The 23114-nt window shown below is 34.0% G+C and overlaps 1 protein-coding gene across 1 annotated transcript; it reads right to left on the bottom strand.

Annotated features, from left to right (window-relative positions):
* Positions 1-1483: 1483 nt before the first annotated feature.
* On the bottom strand, positions 1484-21820 carry LOC113493754 (CCAAT/enhancer-binding protein-like). Its single transcript, XM_026871758.1, has 2 exons — positions 20780-21820; positions 1484-4318 (listed from the first exon to the last, which is right to left on the bottom strand). Exon 1 carries the CDS (start codon positions 21617-21619, stop codon positions 20786-20788), a length of 834 nt encoding a protein of 277 aa, XP_026727559.1. The 5' UTR covers positions 21620-21820; the 3' UTR covers positions 1484-4318; positions 20780-20785.
* Between the last annotated feature and the right edge of the window lie 1294 nt (positions 21821-23114).

Raw genomic sequence — 23114 nt, 5'->3', positions numbered from 1 at the left:
ATTAACTAATTAGCATCGATCGTATAAATATAATGTCTGTCAAGGTGATCGGGAGACAATGCTGGTATTTCGGGAGCTGGCATTGCCAATTGCTGTGCCAGGTGCGTGGCCAATGTTGGATCCAATGTTGCATAATGGTATACCCACGTGCCCTTTGTGGCGTATTTATTGGATATTGGTAAAAGTATGATAATTGTAGTTGGTTTAAAACTTAAAATATAAATAAAGAAGAGTTGAGGGTGATGAGAAATGATAGGGAAATTATTTCAATTTTCCTATTATTAACTCATTTTTGAGAAAATACTTTTTTTTATTCAGATAAGGTGTATTATAAGCCCTGATTATAGTGTCAAGAATCCACTGAGCAACATAAACAACAAAGTGAAACATATTTTCACTCTTTCACAGGTTTTTTTTCTCCTGAGATACAATAGGGGAAAACCTACTTTAATTTTTTTGATTAAAACTGAGAAAACATTTTTTTTATGAAAATTAGGAATGTTACACGGATAGCCATGCTGTAAGCTAAGTTGGGATCAATCCGCGTTAGACAAGCATTTGTGTGGTCTACGAATGACTTGGTGCATGTAACTTGAATATTTTTTAAACACCCAACGACACAAGGATTAAGATTCTTAAAGTGTGAAATTTCCTTAATATAAAATATTCTGATAATATTATATTTAAGAACATAGCACATCTGAACACCTACGCAACTACAAAAGTCCAAAGAAATCTATCTCCAACATTTGTGCCCAACATTTGACAACATTGGCTTTGTCTAAACGTAGTTGGCAGCGAATGACCAAAGGCATTCAATACATCCAGACATGAATTACTCATTGCAGAGCTATGCTGTTCGTAGATTATCTACCGAACTGACAACTTATGATAAGATCGTACTTCTTAGACTGATTTTAAAGCAACATTCCACTTTCAAGAAAATCATATTTTTTTCAAACGACTCCCGCACAGACGAATTTAATCCTTTTGATCAAAGGATTTTAACAAACATTCACGTCACAAAGCAAATAGACATCCAGGTTCAGGACAAGCATTCGTGGATCACACAAACTCGGGGATCGGACCTGCGGTACGCCACGCGTAGTGGGTTTGGCGTGTTGACCTCAATTATTTATCTGTCATGTCATAGGTCCTACCACTCTACCTTTTGAAGGCAGCTGTGAAAGCAAGATGGCTTAGAGCAGCGTCGCTCGTCAGATAGCGGTAGTGATAAATCCTTCAACACTGTAAAGTGTTGAAATTAGTTGGTTATTTAAGGGTTATGACAGAATAATTTTTTGACAGTCCTTTTCCTAGGCAGTTTCGTTCCACCCCAATGCTATTCTTTTCCATCATTATTATCTTGCCAAAGCAAGTAGATAATTACGTGTAAAGACTTAATTTCTATGAACAAACATTTCCCATCCCTAACGCATCTGTAAACGAAAAAAGTAATAGGGTTGTCAAAAAAAACGAAAGATTATTTTTCTATTAAATAGGTATATATTAAATTTAATTGCACCTATAACATCGAAATTACGCGGTTTTAGAACCACTAGCATTATTGTCAGAAAAAGTCAGAAAGGCCTCACTCGGTCCTACAGTTCAACATTAAGATAACATATGAAAATAATAATGTAAAAAAAATCATTAAACTTTTTACTAAAAATTCCAAATAGTGAAAAAAGATGAAATGTATTTATAAAAACCATTATTTTTGTAAAAGTAAAACAGGTTGCATTCTTTTGCTTGCATTGCCTTGCATAATGACTGTTTTTTTTTATTTGTAACAAAGTAAGGAAAAAATAATAGTCTTTGGTTCAGAAGTATAGAAAGATTTGATCTTGTAGCACCATCTGGACGACATAGAAAAAAAAAAACTTTAAAAAGTAAAAAACAACAATTAAAAACATTAAGAGAAGATTTTTTTTGTAACAAGAAAGTGTTGTGAACACAATAAACGTAACTGCGAATGCGTTTTTTTTTCTTATTTCTCTAGAACAAATCGAAGCCAAAACTGATTTCTGTTTATTATAAGTTTTAAAAATATTTTTATACAAGTTTGAAAAATATATTACGTGCTTAGGTTTAGTGATCTGTTTCTTAAATATACGATATTTAATATATTATATATTTAAATAAAAGCAGGTAAATACGGGACGGAGTATTGTATATTATGACGTCTACACACAAGGATAAAGATTTATCAATAAATATATACTTCAAAATTCGTGACGGATAATAAGTTTGTATAAAACACTTCCAAATATATATTTTTTTGTTTGTGCAGATTTTTTTATGTTTTATATAAAAATACAAGTTTAAAATGTAAATATTCATGTTTTGTTTTAATACTAGGTTACATATTTAAATCAGTGTGTAGATGCCATTCTTAAATTCATTATTACATTGTAGGATTTAATCTGGTAACTATATGTTTCGAGACCCGTTTTACAATGATTGCCAACCCTAACTGATACTACCCATAGGGCCTACCACCAACTGTTAAAGTAACAAAGTTGCTGGTGTGGAAGAGAGACGTCGTTATACTGAGTGTAGAGCGTTGTCTCGCTTTAACAATAGAGATTGTAATCTAAGAGGTGGTGGTAGGTTCCTAGGGTTGTCACACAAAGTCGATGTGCATTTTCATATCAAAATATTATTTATAAATCTGTTTAAGCAGCCTATAACCCGTGCTTGTAGCTACCGTTAAACATTATTAAGTAGCGCTTAAAATTTACATCAATAAGTTTTACAACATAAATAACTCCTTACGCACCGGCGACGCCACAATAGATCATGATTTTATCATAAAAACGTAAACATCTTAAACTTAAAGTAAGTAGACAAGAAAAAAAATATCTAACAAAAAGAGTTAAAGGTACTTTAATAGGAATAAAAATTTTAGACTCAACAGAATATTTTTTTTTTAACCCGAAACTTATCTAAACGCTTAGCGCTAAGCCTAAAATAGAATTATGTACATATTAAATATTTTAAAAAGATAAAAATAGATGTTTTTCAACAATCAATAAAATTTCTCGCTTTAGAACAGGCAAATACAAAATGTACCTTTTTAATTATCTTTTAAAGGATAAAGTTACCTGCATGTATTTACCTATTCTCCAAGTCCAAGGAGTTACGGGAAACAATTAAAATTACACCTAAAACATTTGATTACTGATCCAAAATTATATACAACCAATTTACATTAAAATAGCTATTATTAATCTATATATTACAGTAAACTAAAATATTTTAACAAAAGGTAAGGAAAACGTATTATTGTCTTCTTCTAAACATTCTGATCAGTCATAGTTTTATGAGTTTGATGCGTGCTGCATGATACTGATGCCAAATGTCGCTACTATCATTAACAAGTTCCACCTTTTCAACCAGGGTTCATCAAGAAAACATAAAAGGAACTGTTAAACAAATGTATCTTCATAAAAGTAATGTTCATGATTTTAGTGCCAAGCATTTAAAATACACAAGCTTATACAATTTATAAGACGCCATTTGTAATTTAATCTCCCATTTTTTCATTATCATTTTTTTTTCTGCAAAAATTTTGGAACGACATCGATTAATGAGGTGTCATATTAACAAAAGTCAATGAAAAATTATGAAATAAAATGATATATGAATTGAAAAAAACTATATACAGCCTTTATGTAAACTTAGACTTTATGTATATACTTTTAGAGTACATTTTCGAGACAACAATGGCAGTGATCGTGAGCTGAGCGGGTCCCTGCCTACGTTTGAGATCACTTCTTGACGGCTAGGACTCGCTTGTAACGTCAGATGATAGGTTCTTACGTAAGACTATAAAAACACGTAATTACATAGATAACAAGTTTAAATAAATAATAAAATTTCTTAAAAATAATCCTTAAACCAAAATCGACAACCCTATATTTCATAGTGTTGTGCGTAACATGTGTTGAAAAAAAGCTTATATTTTTTTTCTATGTTTGATCATCATTTTCTCTTCTTCGTAAATAAAAACGTTAATTTTTACTCAACAGAGGCTTGAATAAAAACCATTAGTTAATTAAATATTTAATTTATTACGTCGACTCAAACATAAACTGGTTTAATTTGTGCATCTATGCTTCGTTACGTATTCTTCTAATCTTACGTCATAAGCTTAAAATCTAAACTATCCGTGTATATTTATAAAAAAGTAAACTGTAAAAATCACAAAGTAATTCCGCTAACTAAACTTAGTAATAGAGGCGTCACAATTTTTGTTAAGTTTAGTTAATGCACAGTATCACACGGTATTCCGGTACGCCGATTTTTACTCCGTCTGAAACAAAAGGAAAATCACATTAATAACAGGTACTTCTCATAGTATATAAAGTACATAGGTTTATAACACAAAAACACATAAGATTAAAAAATCTTAATTCGAGAATCAAATTTGCTCAAAAGAGTTCTTCCGTATAAAAGGACCAGCTGAACAAATCCATGAGGACCAAGAAGGTTCTGGTCTTTCCGCGCCTATCCCACTGACCTATCGTCTAAGCCACTTTCGAACCTTACATGACCGCAGCCAACCGCTCAAAAACGGTTTCATGGTCCACACAAGTGTGCCACCACTTGAGAACCATTGCATCACCGCGGAAGCTTGCCGACCGACTTTCACAGGTTATGCAACGCCAAATTCTGTTTACGTAAGACCCGAAGACCCAATGTCCCAGTAAGATTGTTACGTCACAGTAATTTTTGAAGTTGAATGTTAATAGAAAGTGGGACGTGCGAAATGTCAACTCTAATAAGTGGTCTATTCAGTTTGGCATGGTTTTTAAATTTATCAAGTTTTGGGTTACATTCATCACTTGAGGTCAGGTGTTATGGCATTTCTGAGATTCTATATTTTGCTCTCACAGCTTTTTATAAGTAAATGTTAAGATATCAAGTCTTACTGTAAATAAACCTTCGATTTAAACTTAGAAGTTGAGAAGTTTCACCTACTAGTTTGTAAAAGGTTAGAAATAATTACTTAATTATCTAACAAATCTTGATGAAGAACATTGTGTTTTGTTGACAGGTCTTTTAGGCCACCAATACCAGCGAAATCATATTTAGACAAGAAATTGAATTATTTGAAATATGTAATTCCGCTTTAAGAAACTGTCACAAAGAAAAACTGTCTCGAAGGACCAGGAGCACAAACAGCAAAAGAAGGTACCATCTTCAGATATTCGTCAGTTTTCGATAAATTTATTTGAAATGTACTTTGTATATACAGCTATACTCCATCAAATATGTCTGTACCTAATGTCCTAGGCGTGGCATTAAGTATGCTTAGACTTATGTCTGTTACTTAATCGTTTCTCGAGGTAACGGATGGAATTACGACTTCTCATTGAGGATGCTTATGTCATGAAAAGGCTAACGAATAAAAATTAAATATTTTATTCTCTGGCAGCTGTTGAGATTAATCAGGAATTAAAATGTTACGTAATGTATGGACGTAATGCCTTATTAAGATAAAATATACAGATGGGAATAGTATAGAGATACAGTTATTTATTTTTTACTATGGCAGAGTCAGTTTCGGTCTAATGTATCAGAAAATGCACTGTTTCCCTGGATACAAGTTGAGACGTTATCTAGGAGACAAGGTTAACATTATGGTTCTAATAGGCTGATAATAAATTGAAATTACAGAGGTTAAGTCGTTTACTTCTTGTTTTGCAGTAACAACTCACACAGACTTACTTTTCAAAATATTTTTATTGTCCTATAGCTGTTTATTTTTTAAAAGTGTGGTCTTGTCAAATTGAATTGCACTAAAATGGATTGGGAGAATACGAAAACCCTTTTTGTTAACGTTAAAAATCTAATTCTCATTTGGGTAAGAAATTATAAAGGTCATTCGAATTAGTTATTGCCTACAAAATTTCACCTACTTTAATTGAATACGATTATAATAAATTATGAAGTATTTACTCTGTAGTAGTAGACTTGCGTATATATAGAAAAAAACTGGTATACTGTTTCTAATTTTTCTATATATCTTTATGTGAGGTGGTTCATAAAGTTCGATGACCTAAATACTAGTGTTGGGTTTGGTTTCCGCTTGAGATCAAATTTTGTGGGAACTGCAGGTTTATAAATATAATTCCTATATTGCAATGTCCATAATCTTTAAGATAATTTACATTTTCTAATTGACCAATTGCTACTGATGACGTTTAATAGAAAGATACAATCAATAGACTTAAAAGCGACTTAAAATTAAGCAACATTTTAGTATTCAGCTATAAATGATGTAAACTTAAAAGAAGAAGTACCTACATGATTGTACTATCTATCTATCAAACAAAAAATACTTATTTTTTTCTTATCAATGAATATTTTTAATATCACTTGAAAAGTTCTGTCACGTCTTAAAGACACAGTGTAAGTACCAGGCGAGCAGAGATTCGAACAGTTCGATTCGATCATAAAAAGATTAAAGCAATCAAAAGTCAAAGTACCAAGTACTATCGTGGTATCCCGCGCGCCGGCATGAGTGCATTACCCGATGCGTTTCGGCGGCGGGTCGTCGACCTTACTGTGTGATTTTTTTATGATACTAGCTAGGGACTCGTTCGTTTGTGACCTCGGAAATAGATTGTGAGTTTTTTGTTTGAAGTAGAGCATGTGTGTGTGACATAATAAACTCACACAAGTATAAATTTGGGTCGTTGTTTAGGTGTTTTGTGTACAACGTGCATTTGTTTAAGATTTACCTTGCTTTTTACAAACATTTTTTTTTATTTATGTTAATCCTAGACGAAGGTAAACAAAACACTAGGAAAGTAGTCAAAGTCTATGCGATGCAGACAACTATGAGTACTAGGAGAACATAAATATGAACAGTTATCGACTGCACTGCATCACGGACGTCCAGTCGTGCCATATTCGCAACTCGACTCAAAAGGCAAGTTGCTTTTGTTTTCAAAAAAAAAATAACAAGTTTATTCAACAAGTCTAACCCACATGTTGCTAGTTACACTTATTTTGATGTAAACTATTAGTAGACTAGACATGACATCGTTAATTAGAATACTCAGTACAATTAAAGTTTAATTGAACTACGAAACCAAATTTAGTATTTAAAATTGTATGCACGACACATTCCTATACAAATTGACACAGAAATGTCCAAAAAAATCTTTTATTTATTCCCCCTACCATAGTCAACTTAGCCTTACAAGGTCAATAGAAAACGGAGAAAAACAAATGTATAGAAAATGATTAGATCGAGATATACGTTAAATATTTACATAGCGTGCTAGAATTATTTTGATGCCAATGCATTCAACGCTTACCGCACAATGAGGTAAACTTCAAAAGAAATGGACTGGGTAATGTAAGCAATGCGGTCTCGGTGACCGAAGGACCAGTTTTGGTCCTTACTGTCTAATTAGTCGACGAAAATTATGCTTTGGACCACTTATTAATATTGTTAGTCTATTTAATCATTGTAGGACTCTAGAAAGAAGTCGATTGTTAAGAATAAGAATGGAATAAAAAAAATTGTGGAACAAAAAGCACCATAATCAATTCCACAACCACACAACAGGAAGGTAATTTTTAGCCGTGCGTACCGAAGGTCCCTTTTATCATCCAAAACTTGGCAGTACAGATAAGCACAACAAATACGACACGAATCTACAAAACTAGCCACAATCCAAATAAGAGACCACCAGGAGACCATAAACAGAAGGAGTTATGAAATGCAGCTCAACAAGTTCATACAAACAAGTTGCACACTACTACACTACTTACAGAACATTACGTTACTTATACAATAATGACATTGGTTGCGCGCGCATTTGCGTGTTTCCTACATCCAGTTCGATGCAAGTGCGATGCACGGTGACGTAACAGAATCCCAAATGTGGGCCAAATTAATAAAAAACATGGCCCCGCCCACTACAGTAGCTCACGCACACGAACGCGCAGTGAAAGTGCGTCGAGCCGGCGCTTGCGCAGCTCAAAGCGAGCCGATTGTCATTTTAAACGCGGCCGTCAAAGCGGACGCACGGATGATAATTACGTTATGATTTGAGAGGTCAATGTTTTGGGGGAATAGAAGTATGCTGACTCTTATATAACTCTAAGTTGTTTCGATCTATCAAACTTGATGAGTTGCATTTCTTAAATTCTGAATGAAAAGTAAGACCCAAAAATAGTATTCGATAGCGGTTATCGATGACATTGATTTGTAAAGTGATTCATAAATGTAAATATACATTTCGTATAAGTTGTTTTTACCAGTAATCAGTGACGAATTTCGTATTACTGATAAAATGTCAAAAGATAGAAAACAAAGCTTATCTCTAAGTGGGGATTTTACTTAAGCATTCGAAATAGGTGTTCAATCTCCATCTACTCCATCCAAAAATCCATTGACCAAACGAGATGAAGAAGTTAGCGATATCAAAATATTGATCCTGTTTACATATTTCCAATATTATCTTTGCTGGGAAAAATGAAGTCCAAAGTACATAGAATGTGTTTTTCCTATAAGTACACTCACAGGCATTGAACTAGTTCCAATACTCTCAAGTTAAAGTAATCTCAAAGATAAGTACCAGGCACGCAGATAGTAAGATAGGTAAGTACTGTGAGTAACACTTCTCATGGAATGCGATTGATAAACGAGACAATTGCTTGTCAATACTTAATATGTTCGTTCGATTTCAAATTATTGCACAACTTTTAATTTGATTAGATTATTTTTTTAAGTAGCATGTCTAGTTATTACTGGTTGGTTGTGACAGGAATGATAATTATATCATTCCATTCTCAAATTTTATCAAATGTACGATACAATGAATATACATACATGTACGTAAGAGAATACCAAATGAAATAATGTCTTTGCGTTATCAATGAAGATGGGAATGTTAAAGTATTCAGATGGGTCTATAAATAATATTGCAGTACAAAATAATTGGGACCTAGGCAGGAAAGAAAGAAATCTCAAAGAAAGTTTTTGCAAGCACTGTTAATGACTTAACTATACGATGCAGCTGATGTATGTAGATTTTAAATGCCTGATAAAAATGATAGGCAGTCAGATGAGTATTATAGAACTTGTACAAACCTGAAAATTTTCGATAAGTTTGCGTTTAACGTGTGTGTAGTATTAACAATACAGTATTACAATGTACGAAAATGTACTCGCCTCGCAAAAATGTGTCCCCATTTTAAATGTTACTATGAGTTCATGCGTGCCTAGTACATGACATTCGCAGAGATCAAACTTTCGCTTTTTTGTTTTCACTCTTATCCAGTTTAATGAATCTGCCTACAGCTCTGTTGCCATGCGAAACTTTAATAGCCTATTTTAAACTAAATAATTCATTTTGAAGGTAAAATAGAAAAATAAAAAGTGTAAAGTCGGAAATTGAGAAAAACCTATGAAAACTTGATTGATGTATAAATGCTGAGTTTTCCATATTTAGAATCCAAATCATGGCTTTACAATTATCTGTATACACTAAAACAGCATTTTAAACCCTTTTTTTCTGATTAATGGAAGTACTGTGAATTTTCTCACAAAGAAAATATTGGCCTGTGGAACCCAAACATATCGCCGATAGAATCTATCAGATATGTTTGTTTGTTTGTTTAGTGATTTGATAACAAATGTATGTCATTATTATCACTATGCCCTAAATACTCAACTATCTATGAATGAGTGCGTACTTAGCTTTATAGTAGTTTTTCAAACGATCGTAGTTATTAAGTCAAGTCTTCTTTTAGAGTGTAGACATATTCAGCATTAGGTATTATCGTATGGTAGTCATATTCAACATAAAAAATTACGAAAAGACTAAGAAGTGGTAATAAGTCGTTCCAAAAAAAGACGGGTCCTTCGATACAAAACCAAAAGAACACAAAAGAATCATAAAATTAAACGCACTATAAAAAGAAAGGTTAATATTTTCACCGGCGAAAGCTAGTCTGCTGCGTCCCAATAAAGTGATAATTGACTTACTTACAAACTCAAAAAGCTGTATGAGGTATCAACTCACAGAAATTTATCAATTCACTTGAATGGTCAAAGACTTATAATGCTAACCTTTAAAAAGGACGTTTCGTAACCCTTGCAATATTACATATAATTATTATTGAATGAAAAATGCCAGGTTTCATTTTCAAAGTTCCAAAGTTCAAAATGGGCATTCATGATTGTTTCCAAACAAAATTTTCCTTAAACGTGTGGAACCAAACTAGCGATTGAGCAAGGAGAAAATGTGACGCCGAAACGTGGTCCTTCGAGCCGGAGCCAACGTGAGCCAGAATGTGCTGGAAACGTGGTCGCCGGCGAATGTTTTTAACTTGCAAGCAGAAAAGGAAACCCGTGAAAATATTTTTGGAAAACAATCTTAATTGCTTATTTGGATATTACGCAAGGTTATATCCATATTTCGCAATTAATTGTTTAGGGTTCAGAAATTCTTTGCTTTGTCATACCAAAAAATGTTTAAATGAGACGGAAAACGGTGGAAACGATGCTTATAATGAGCCTTTTTTTTCAAGTTTATAGATTGAATTTTGCTCGTTTAGGTCAAAGATGAGGAAGGAAAACATGGTGTTAATAATTTGAACTATGATTGAAAACAAAGTGGTATCGCACATTTAAGTAACAAAGTATCTTTATACTTTGTAGTTTACTTCGGTCATAGCATATGAAAGAAATCTTTAGTAGCAATGTTTTTGACTGAACGTGAAGCCAAATGGTTGAGGCCACCACAACGAACCCACTGAGCGCGTCCCCAAATAGGACAAGCGTTTGCGCATGTCACTTAAATGTTTGTCAAACTGCCCGCAACACAAGGATTAAATTCCTTAGAGCAGAAGTCGTTTTTTTTTAAGGAAAAAACATGTTTTTGCCTGTAAAATGTATAGATCTAGGATTTATATAATGTACAGTCAAATAGACTTTACTTCATATGCTCGATGGTTATCAGGTAAAAAATATACTAAGGAACTAAGGACCACATACAATAGGACTGAATGGATCTCATGTGCTAAGTACAGTTCAAGACATCAATGATATGAAAGTTCCTAAACAGTGTACTAGGCGATATTTCTGTTAAACATTTCTAGAAAGGTTTAGAGTCGCACTGCAATCCGCGTGACTCGGAAACAAGGCCATTTTTCCTAACTTTTTCCAAGGAACGGCATGAGAGCCGCGTGATTTCTTCACAACTTTTTGTAGGTTTTCGGCAACGAAAATAATTTTTGCGCATAATTTTCTTTTAAATACTCCCTTGTTGATTTTACGGGGTAATCTGATGAAATCAATTCGCAGCTGTATTGATTGAGTCTGTAGCCTTAGTGACGTAATTACTTAAGCATTAATGTTTCTATCGATTCGGTTAAAAAATAACTAAAAAATGAATTCCTTCATTAAAATACTCTCAACAGGTTATCTTGGTTTTGTTTTCTTTAAAGACAAGTTTTAGTAACTAGTGATAGTGCCATAGTAACACCTGACCATCCAAGTGGGGTATTGCACCAGGAGTTCAGCATTATACAGGAGAATATACATTTTCTCACTCTCACAGCATCCCGTATATTGTGGGGAGTCACTTATCAACGTTGATTCGCTACTTTACAAATCAACGTTTTTACTAAAGTACTAGGCTGTCATAACTAAAGAGGAGATTACTTCTACGTATACCTGACTCTACCTTGCCAAAAATATATGGCGAAAATCGGACTCCTATATTCAATATACATGGACCTATGTTGTTGAAAATAGCGTGTGAATGATACTTCACGCTATTGCACGTCTTTCTAATAAATTATTACCTCCGGTTCGTTTAGGAATCTCGAGTCTCCTAGGAAGTGACGCGACAGTGACGGGGACAGTACTTGATAGGCTATCGCGTCCAATCTAGTGACCTATTTTCGCCTATTAAGTGGCCTTGAAAGGGCTCGGAGTCAATTGCAACTATTCGAACTAAGTATATCAATCTTTATTGTCATTTTATTAATTTTTCCATAAATAAATATGAGTCTGAATTGATGGGTAATGGGGACTAGTCTTTTTGGTCTTTTGGTATCATTCTAATGGTAAAACTGTTTTTGAATTTGGCAAATTCAAATTAACATTTCAACTGGCCAATAAATTGAATATTTTGTACAGATCAGTCAGCTAACAACTCCGAAAATTCGTTTTAATACATTTATAAATTAAATCGTTTATAATGAATAATTTACAGTGTTTTTTCAAATCCGTTTTAAGAAGTATTTAATAGAAGTTTTCTGAATATTATTTTAAACAAATTGGTTACACATTTACGCCTAAAATTCGCGTGTTATTAAATTATAATATCATACTGTCCGTACACTATCTGTCCTTCCTGTTCCTTATCGTGTGGTCATTCAAACGACGTACATAATTAGATCTGAATCATTTTGTAACATAAGTAATATTAGATGGTGATGATGAATGAATTCTAGGATTTCGAATAATCTTTTAACTTATGCTGCCCTAGTACCAGCGCTATTTCTGTTAAGATATCTAGGCAACTGGAAAAAATAAAAATTATGTATGAAATCCTCCTAATCCACAGACTTTAAGGTTGATGATTAAAATCACACACAAATTCCATACAATTCAGATTACTTGTAAAACGTTTGTGTACGTGACTGGAGCAATATCATTGCCAAACCTAAAAACTCATCTCAAATACATATTTGTACTGGCATGTGTCGTGACGTCATAGTTTGATGGACATTGTGACGTAGGCTGCCTAACAAAATAATTTCAATACGTTTTATCGAATAAGCTACTTCCTCTCTTAATAAAATAAAGCCTAGCCATTTCCCAAGCTATGAATGCTATATCTATACACTTAACAAATTCGGTAGGCAGGCTTAGGAACTACAAAACCGATTTCGAAAATTCTTATACCATTCAAAGAATAAGGGATGTATTTACTAAAATGTAATACATATAGGACGACTGAAGTTCTAATCTTTTTGACCCATATAAATGGATAAAAAAGACTTTAAACTAAATATACATAATGCGTAACATAAAAAGACAAATATAGACAACATTAAGTCATATAAACTCAAAATTATATTTTCAAAATCCTTAGCATCTCAACGCCTTCAGCCAAGCCCACAGATAAAAAATAATGCTTAAACATAATCGTATAGGCGCGTCACAGATTTCCCCGGACACTGCCGAAAACTTTCCAACATGGCGGCCACTCCTGCGCCTGAATGCGTTATACATTAAAGAGCCAAGATTATTTTTTAATTTTAAGTTGTTTTCTTTTTTGCAATATGTATTAATAATGTTTATTTAAGGCGGAAAATAATAATTATAATAATATTTATTAAAATGTCTAACATTCGCGTAAACCTAAGAAACCACTAGTAAGACCTACCTATTTATTACACTAGTCTTATCGACAAACACATTAGTTTTTTTTTGCGTAAAATGTGTTATTTTTTTATAGTATATAATATCAGAAAACCTAATTAATTCGTATATTATTAATATCTAAACTAAAAATAATTCCACCAATTTATGATAACTAACAAGTAATTTCCTACTAATGCCATATGCAAAAAAAAAAAAAACAAATAAAATTTTCGAAAACATATGTATACTAAATCATTAAAGATAGTTCTAAAATAAACATGTCTATATACACCGATTTGCGTTTTGATTGCATTGAATCTATAAATTTTAATCAACATCTCTGACTGCAGATTAAATATACGCTGTTCAAACAACGTATTTGACACTGTTCTTGTATAACGTCTGGCTAAATTTAATCTTAGAATAAGATATTAGTCAGCACTAAGTCGTGGGCGACCGCTCGTAAACTAACAACTTGTCACTACCTCACGCGTTGAATAACCTTTACATTATAATATATTATTTTTAATAAATTAAGACAAAAATCGACATAGAAATAAAGTGCGATCAGCCATCAATAAAATCTAGAAAAAAAAAACAGCTTAAAGAATTTAGTCTGGTTGTATGCAAGCCTCCTCAGTCCTTACATACGTATCTCATTCCTGCCTTATTTGTTGTAAAAGCAGCAACAAAATGACGTCATAATCTATTCAGAAAAAAATATTATCGTAGTACACGATATACAGCATGGGGTCTAATTATCCACGTCCTAAACTAATATTATTGCAGTTGTGAAAGAGATTCCTTGCTGTACGTGTATTGCTCTGTCGAGCTTCTGCAACTTCAACAATATTTAATACGTGGTGATAAGCGCGCTATTGACTAACGAGGTAGACTTAGTGATAGCGTTCTTATTACTAAGACTTCGCTGTCTTAGTACGAGGGTTTGATTTACCCTATAGGTAGGGAACCCTAAAAACAAATAATGCCGACATTCTCTTGCATGACATAAGTCGTTCGTCGATCGTTTGACACACATTCTGTCGGTTGCGCAAAGCGGCGCGCGCGCAGTCTGGCACCGCGCGCCTCTGTTCTGCTTAGTTTTGTAAGTTGGTAACGGATGTCTGGTGGATTCTAGAATCCCAATTAGTTTTATAAAAAAAACTTAATCTCAAAATCGTTAAAACCCTTTTTTTAACACAATTCCTCATTTTCTTATTGTTTTTAAATAATTCTAAAAAAAAACATGAAAAAATATTTAACATATTGAACCAAAATAAGAATCCTCTGAACAAAATGCTTTCATTCAACATAACACCATCCAAAAACACAAAAGGCATATAAACGAAAAAAAGTGAAAGTTAGCCGAGGCTCACGCACACACGCACAGCACACGCCTACCACAACGTATACGCACGAATCGTTAATCTAAGTTGATTCATCGGAGTGTAGGCAGACTATTTATTATGTCCACACAAATATGCTAATGCCGTACATTTAAATTTGTATAGCTAATGAACGTAAGATAATGTGAGAAATCGATTATACTCGTAGTATTAACGTAATCCAAAAAAATCTAAGCAATCCTTTGTATTTTCATTCTTTTTTTTTATTAAAATGATAGCTTAATGTTTAATTGACCAGTTCTAAATTGTATTTTTTTGTATGCAAATTAATTTAAAAACAATACGCAAATCATAAAAATGCTAACTCTAAGGAAAAACGTGAAGGATTATAAAGGTGAAAAAAAAAATTCTTTATTATATTCTGTGTTTAAAACACTCTGTATATATCCTAATTCATTCATTTAGTTCAATTGTTATTAGAAAACAAAACCTCTAATAAATTATGTATCGCGAAAGCAAACCAGTTTTGTATTTCGTTCAACCCACGCGGCCCACGCGATAAAAATACAATTTGTTTTCAATTCGATGTTTCTGTAGTTTTATTAAAATTCACACAGACCTAGGACAACAGAATACGTGTTAATTACGTTACGGTAAGTTAATTTTTATTATTTTGGTAGTTGAAAATTTTTAAGCCCGACTAAAAAACAATTCAGAAATCACTGCATTATGCTCAGACCAAAAACTAAAAAGAGTGTAGAGTCAAAACGATTTGATTATTGCCATAAAATGATCTAAAAATAAACTTGTTAGGCAACGAAGATGTCGTTAATTTGGAATTTCTATTGAAATGATAGTGAAAACAAAAGAAATGGAAATCCTCAACAATACCGGGGTCATTCATGATCGAAGTACCAGGAAGTCATAAGCATGAGGAGTCAGTAGAAAGTTTAGTTGGCACGATGACAAATGACATATCTTTTGAATTGTTCAGGATGTTAAACGTAGGTAGAGGTTACTTAAATATGTACTTGTGTGGAATACTTTGTACTTAAACGAAAAAGAAATATATTATAGTCTTATGAAAGGCTGTTTTTTTCTTTTGAAAGAAATGTAGGTATCCTTGCCTAAAATAATTATTTCTACATAGCAACCTAATCTTTGGTTAATACAACCCCAAAGCTCGAATTTAAAGCTGAACCGATCTTTAAAAGTTCAAAAAAATATGAAAAGGCTTTATAGGAAAGCATCAAAAGTACTAGGAGAGAATGCCTCCAGAAGAGTTTCGACGCAACCATATGGAAACCGGTCCATCAAGTTTAAAGGCTGTATAAAAACGCGTGTTGCTACGTAATTTGCGTAAACATCTCAATTTCGGCTACTAGTATTCAGTTTCTAAATTTCAAATACATTCAGAACCTCGCGAACTATTGTTCCATAAGCGTGCAAACATAAAATAGTTAAAATCAACAAGTCAAACCGACGGAAGCCATTAAGTAGGGCACGAGAGGCGAAAATTTCAACTTTGACAGTGGAATAAGTGGCTTAATGTGTTGGTGATAAGGCTTAGTTTCCTGCGCCAATTGTAGAGCGGTGAAAACGAAAGTCGCCGTCAGACAACGTTTTGCACAAACGAATTTGAATACTAAATGTTTCGATCCGGCATTAAAGAGTAATGCTCCTTTTCAAAGAGGCCTGACATATATTTTCACGCCTGTCTTGGGATGACACATTCTAAAGCCGAAGTGTATCTAGAGTAACGCTATCTCTGAGAACAACCACACCTTCAACGTCCTGTGTGCATAAGAACCTAAGTAAAGTAAATAAGACAATACTTAAATAGAGGAAATAAAAATAGAAATACGAAAAGTGTCAGAAATCCATTCATTAGTAGCGGCAACTTAATTTTTTTAACGGAGTTCATATTATGAAAAAAAGTCTTTCAAACAGAAGGCCTGAATTTTGATTTACGTTATAAGAGAAAGTTACATAACATCTTGAAGATGAGGAACAAAATAAACTAAGAAGCAAAACAATACAACACCTTTACAAAACCGACAACAAATAAAGCCATTGAAAATACCAATACTTAGGTTTTCAAAATACAACTATGTTGTTCCCCTATTCTATTTATAGAAAACAGTAGAACTTCAGTTGACGTTCGCTAAATGCGTAGTTTACATAAAATTCTAGATCTCATCAGATCTCATGAGCTACTTATTCATAACACAAAGTCGGCATAAGATTGACGTCATTAAAACTCGGTCAATATTTAAAACGTGTACTAAGCAAAACTCGAAATAGTAAAATGAACAGATTTGTATAAAAACAATGCATTGCGAACAATTCTGTTAAACACTAACACTTTCCAAGCCTAGTCTTGTTGTTGCTTTACCTTCCTGTGGTTTCTGCCGCCCTGGTATCACAGAAGGGTGAGTCACTCTGTTGCTCTTAGTTGGTACTAGTCCGATTCCTTTTGGCCCACCACAGAGTGAAAGTACCACCAGGATATCAATAGTTAGAAAATAGCTTCCCGATCAGATCTAAACACTGCGTGTATAATATGAGACTTATTTAACTTAGTTCAGTCTTCATTGATGCTATAGAAAATACTTGAAGACTACTGAAAACATATTTAGCAACACAAAATTGATTGTTCTATTTGTTAATTCATATTGGATACCACAGGGATCTATAGTTGCCCCCTTATTAAACAAAAATATATAATTTGACTAGCTATTGCCCGCGACTTAGTCCGCGTGGTTAGGTTGCGGCTATAGCTTGAGATTTAAACTATCCTATCTCTCAAGTTGGATCGAACTGCACATGGTGTGCGAACTTTATTATAATCGGTTAAGTGGTTTAGGAGTCCATTGATATGGATATTTTTTTAGGTTACTTTTACTTTTTCAGTATTTGAATAATTCATATTTCAGGCATACAGGTCAAATTTGTATTTTTAAAGGCTAAAGATTTGCAATAAAATAAGCACTAAGTACCAGGATCATATAGGTCGCGAGGAAATCAACTTAGTATCCAAGAGAACCGGTCCTTGTATAAACACTACCGAAATGAAATAAGTAGGTGGTGTCATTGAGTTATTAGCGATAGTACAGTTATCATCGTTTGAACCTTACCCACTTTCTTTCTACCGTATAAAAACAGCCTGCAACTGTTCTAGGGTATAAACCTCTTTTGATTATCAATGTACTCAAAATTACTCACTCAACTTGACTTACTCAAAGTGGAGTGATGAGATCAATGGAAATTATGTTTGCCTGGTACCATAAAAGTGATTAGCATTTAGTTAAGTAAGTTCTAATGTAAGACGTGTTTTTTTCCCTGAAACTGCACTAGGTTTTAAGACTAATTTCATAACTCATGTACTTATTTATATCTTAAATCTTCCAAAGTTAAAAAAGTGGCGTTTCAGACACTCAGCTCGTAGGATTTTTACTTACTTACAATAATAATGCCTACTGAAAAAAAATTGAAGAGAATTCTCTTAGATATAATGAGCTCTCATTTTTCTACGTGGAAATATTTATAGATGGTACGTAGATATAACAAAGAATTGTTGATTCATACATTCGAAACCTACAAATTGCAAGTTTAATCGGTCGTTATCAATTCCCCGGCCATTGCCATTTGCCAAAGATAATTTCTTTGCAAATATTCATGTTATCTCTTACATAATACAGCAATTTTTATATCTATATAGGGTTAAGGCCGTCTCAAAGGAAGTATGATTGCCTTTGTATTGATATAAATAAATAAGTACGGTTTTTACGTCATTTATAAATATTGTATGTTGTTTTGATGTCTAAAATCTTAGAAGTGATATTATTTTATTTGATAAAAAAATGATAATTTTAATAAACACATTTTTAATGTTCTTTTTCCAGCTTTCTGACGTTCATTAAACAAGGTGTCATAAAAACGACGGGTAGACTCAGACCTTAAAGCCAAATAAGGATACTTATTCAAAGTTATCTACCAGGGCACCATGAAATCAAAGGAGTCTACATTATTTAAGTCGCGTTTTAGAATCCGATTCCTTGTGTGAAGATACACGAATATACATATACTTGTCAGGTTGATAATAATCTAACATACCTCATAGTGTATCCTAATCACATACCGACATATGGTCGCTTCGAAAGTGACAGTAACTTTATTTGGCTTGCAAAGCGCGTGCAACTATCAATGAGAATTAATATTCAACCTTAATCCCTTGTGTTAAGAGTCACAATAACATAATAATAGAGTGCGTGATTTTGATCACATCGTAAAATTAACAAAATAAACGAACTGGGCTAAGTGGCACCCTTTCACAGAAGCTTTTTACAAAAACAAAGGATATCCATGACGAACTTAAATCTTTGGCTGGAACTTAAGTACCAGGACTTCATAGCTTTAAGTTACTTAGCTACTTCCTACAACAAAATGTCCTGACTAAAGAAATCCTTGCAGATACATCGGCACGTATGATATCCTAGTATCTTTTCTTGATCAAAGCAGTCCTTAAGAAAGAAAGCATAGAAAAATAAAACATTCCATATTTACAATGAATCAGAGGAAACGTGACTTTATTATTAAAAATCACGTGCAATACGTAACAATTGAACTAACTGCATAATTAAATAAGTTTAGAAATAACATTATGGTTTGACAAACACGTGAATGAAATCTTAGTTTACGAGTGCAATACAAAACAATGATTAGCCCTATGAGAACTTTAAAGGCGTAGCATAGGTTTTGTAGATTGATAGTCATAAAATGCAGCAGTAAAGACAAAAAAAATAGGATGTATTTTTTTAGAATGGAACAGGATTAAAAAAAATGAAAAAGAAAGTGCAAAATACAATGACATACTTTCTAGGTAGGTTGAGTTTGAAAAAAATATTCGTTAAATTGATTTCTAAAGTCAATCATCTTAGAGTGATAAATCAATAGATTTTATAGGCTATCTAAAGTTGTCGTTAAAGCAGAAAAAGTAGCAACTACGTAATTAGTAATACATCATGGCTGTTACACCATACTTACTGCAATACTAGGCAATAAGCTTGAGCTTATTATCTAGACAAGAAAATACATAAGAAAGACTAACCGTATATTACCGAATCAATTTTAAGTGTCTTAAGTTGAGAGTTTTGCCAAATGTAAAAAGTGTCTGGCCTAGATAAAAATGATAAAAAAAACCTTCCACCATCTCAAAACACTAATAAAAAATCTAAGGCACTGGTTATACGCCTAACTAATCATATTAAAGCACTTATGATCATTAAGAAATCACGAGGAAAGTGAGAGCATACATTTACGCAATACTCGTAAATAAGTTGCAATCGATCACTTGAACATAGGCTGGTTCCAACCAAACACCTTTTTTTTATAACAATTTAACCCACTGGGTCTTTGACGTAAGAATCACGCACAAAGATAACGAAGTCTCAAGTTATCATTCTAAACGAAGAACACGCTAAAAATGTAATAATTATTCCTAATGTTCATTAGTAATTAGGTAAAAATAAGGGTGACTTAAAGCTTAAAGCTGCAAATGATAATTAAACTAATGATAGAGTAGTTTTCAATGAAATTGAATAATTGACCCAATTAAATAATTTACTGAAGGATTTAGATTTCGTTTTAAATTAGGATCGACGAAATGAACGTTTATGGGAAGTGAAAGTTCGACTACATGAATTTAGAGAACATTCAAAGACACCTACACAAAATTGAAATGCAGAGATAAGATGACAAAAAGATACACGTAAGAACTCGTTTTTAACTCTCAATAACGTTCAAAATATTAAAATAGGTTCACTATCAAAAGAAATGCGAACTGCAACGACACTACAAAACCATTACAATAAACAAATTATGTAACGCCCACATAAAACACATAAAAACCTTTTTCTTTACACCAAGTGATTTATGGCTTTCATACTCGCACCAAAATAATCACACATAGAAAATCATGATGCACACAACACGGGCACGAGTGATCGCACACATGTGCACTTACCTATGGTCAGAGCGTGTGGTCGGGCGCTTGCGGCGCGCCTAGCTGCAGCATGGATCGGCACAGCTCCGTGATCTCCGGGTGGTTCAGGTTGATCAGATGCACGTACATCTGCTTGTGCAAGCTCAGTTCTCCCGACACAGCCTCCAGCCTCTTTAGTAACACCTCCTTCTCCCTCAGGAGCGTCTTCACCTTCTCCTCCACTTCCCGAGAGCGCACTTTAGCCTTCTCGCGGGACTTCCTCACGGCTATGTTGTTCCGCTCGCGCCTTCTTCTGTACTCGTCTGTGCCTTTGTCCAGCACTTTACCTGACGAGCGTCTGACAGGTGCAGGCTTGTGTTTTAGTAACGGAGGGAGGAGAGGCGCTCCTAGAGGAGGTAGCGGGGTGAACCCTCCGCCGTAAGGGCCGCCTACGTTAACTGTCGGCTGAGGATTGTACTGGCCTGTGTATTGCGCACATGTCACCGATCTTCGATAATCATGTGGTTCTGGTGGCTCTTCCTTGATAGGAGGTGCCTGTTCGTGTCCCTGATTTGTCTGTACGGGAGCGTAAGACGCCCCCGAGTGCACCGGCTGGGGCATGTACGCTAGCGTCGTCCTATTATACCTCGGCTGAGGAGATTTGCCGCCAGGAAGTATTTCCTGGAATAAGGCCATTCCCTCCTCACTCCGGAACTGGTCCTCGATGAGGTGTTGTAGATCCAAACTAATTTCCTGTCCATTGAGCTCGTCTAGGTCCGGCGGCGGGAAGGCCTGTCTCTTGTCCTCCACGGTCTTCTTGAGGTCTGGTTGGGGCGGCGGCGGAGGCGCGCCGGCCGCGTCGTACATCTGCGGGGATTCCATACCGCCGCTCGGGCCGATCACGGGCCCAGCGGCGCCGGTAGCCCGTGGCTCCACTTCAAAGCACTGAGAAGCCGTCACTAAAGCACATGCACCGTCAGTGAAATCCTTTGCGAGTCGTGTTCGCGCTAGTCACGTGTCGGTGCGGAGCGGAGTGGCGCGCGTGCGGGCGCTGCGGCGGTCGAGCGCGTACTGCGGCGCCGCGCCGCCCGCGCAATGCACGCAAGGTTGGCCGGAAGGAAGCACTGAAGTTGCCGCTGAAAGTTCGCAAGTAAAAGTTTGCGCGCCCGCCTCATTATTTTTGTGTTTACCCTATTAATCTGTCGTGCAATAATTCTAAATTTAGATCTCGGTTACACAATGTTTTGATTTAGGAATATTAGAATTTGTGCGTCGAACAAAATAAATGATCAGTATTTTTTTTAATTGTATATCTATATACATTTATTCTCGTGGCCGTAGTTTTTGAAATTTACAACTAATACGAAACGATATAACACAATATATTTATTTTATGACGCTGATTCATAGAAATAATTTAAAATTATTATATGAAATACCTGCGAGATCATTAAAGTGATTGTGGACCTTTATCACTTAGTATATAATTAAACTGTGCCTATTAAGTAAAGGTTAACTAAGTCTTATGATATAACTCTTTTTACGATTTATTGATTCTCATCACATAATATATTAGATACAAGTCGTCGGTTACAATTAAAAAAAGAACTTAGTTTTTTTCTTTGAAATATTAATTACGAAAGGAAATGCAACTAAATGTATATTGTTTGTTTAAAAATATTTTTTTAAATTATTATTCCGTTAATCAATTAGCTTACATTTAAATAACTTCAGTAAGCTTCAACAGTTTTTAACTTCTTGGTCCTTCGAAACGAATTTATTGAAACTTCATAATAAAATAAGTTTTATGTATTATGTGTTCAGTCTTCATTATTTTGTTATTTAAATATATTTAGTTATTGAAGTAAATACTAGGAAACTTATGTTTCATTACGTCAATAAGCTTACAACTATTATTTTTATATCTAATCCTCTTATGGCGTCACAAAATTTGGAATCTTACATAATAATATTATAGCATAACATATGTAAGTACTGAAGTATAAAAAGGCTTAGACCCAACGAAAAAAAGAGGTTATTATTGTTATCCGTTATGTAAAGGTCTTTTCACTATCATTAATCAAATGTCTACCGAATAGGTCTTTTAAGGCCCGTCTTTGGAAAAAAGGACCAAAAAATATATATTTCTATATTTTGTTATTTATAAATTAGTCCGTAGATAAATTAGATTTGTGGAAAGGTTGACCATATAAAGTCGAAGCTGGTATATATAAAAATGATTACGATAGCGAAATACATAAGTATGACACCGATGCAAATCATAACAAACATTGGATAATATCGTATGAGGTTATTTAACGTGTGTATTATATAAAAATAAATAATGTTTAAGGTTTTAACTGAAGAACCTATTCTT

This window comes from Trichoplusia ni, chromosome 5 (assembly GCF_003590095.1).
Source record: "Trichoplusia ni isolate ovarian cell line Hi5 chromosome 5, tn1, whole genome shotgun sequence".
NCBI lineage: Eukaryota > Metazoa > Arthropoda > Insecta > Lepidoptera > Noctuidae > Trichoplusia > Trichoplusia ni.
The sequence above is the reverse complement of the archived record's forward strand: the minus strand, read 5'-3'. Positions and strand labels throughout refer to the sequence as shown.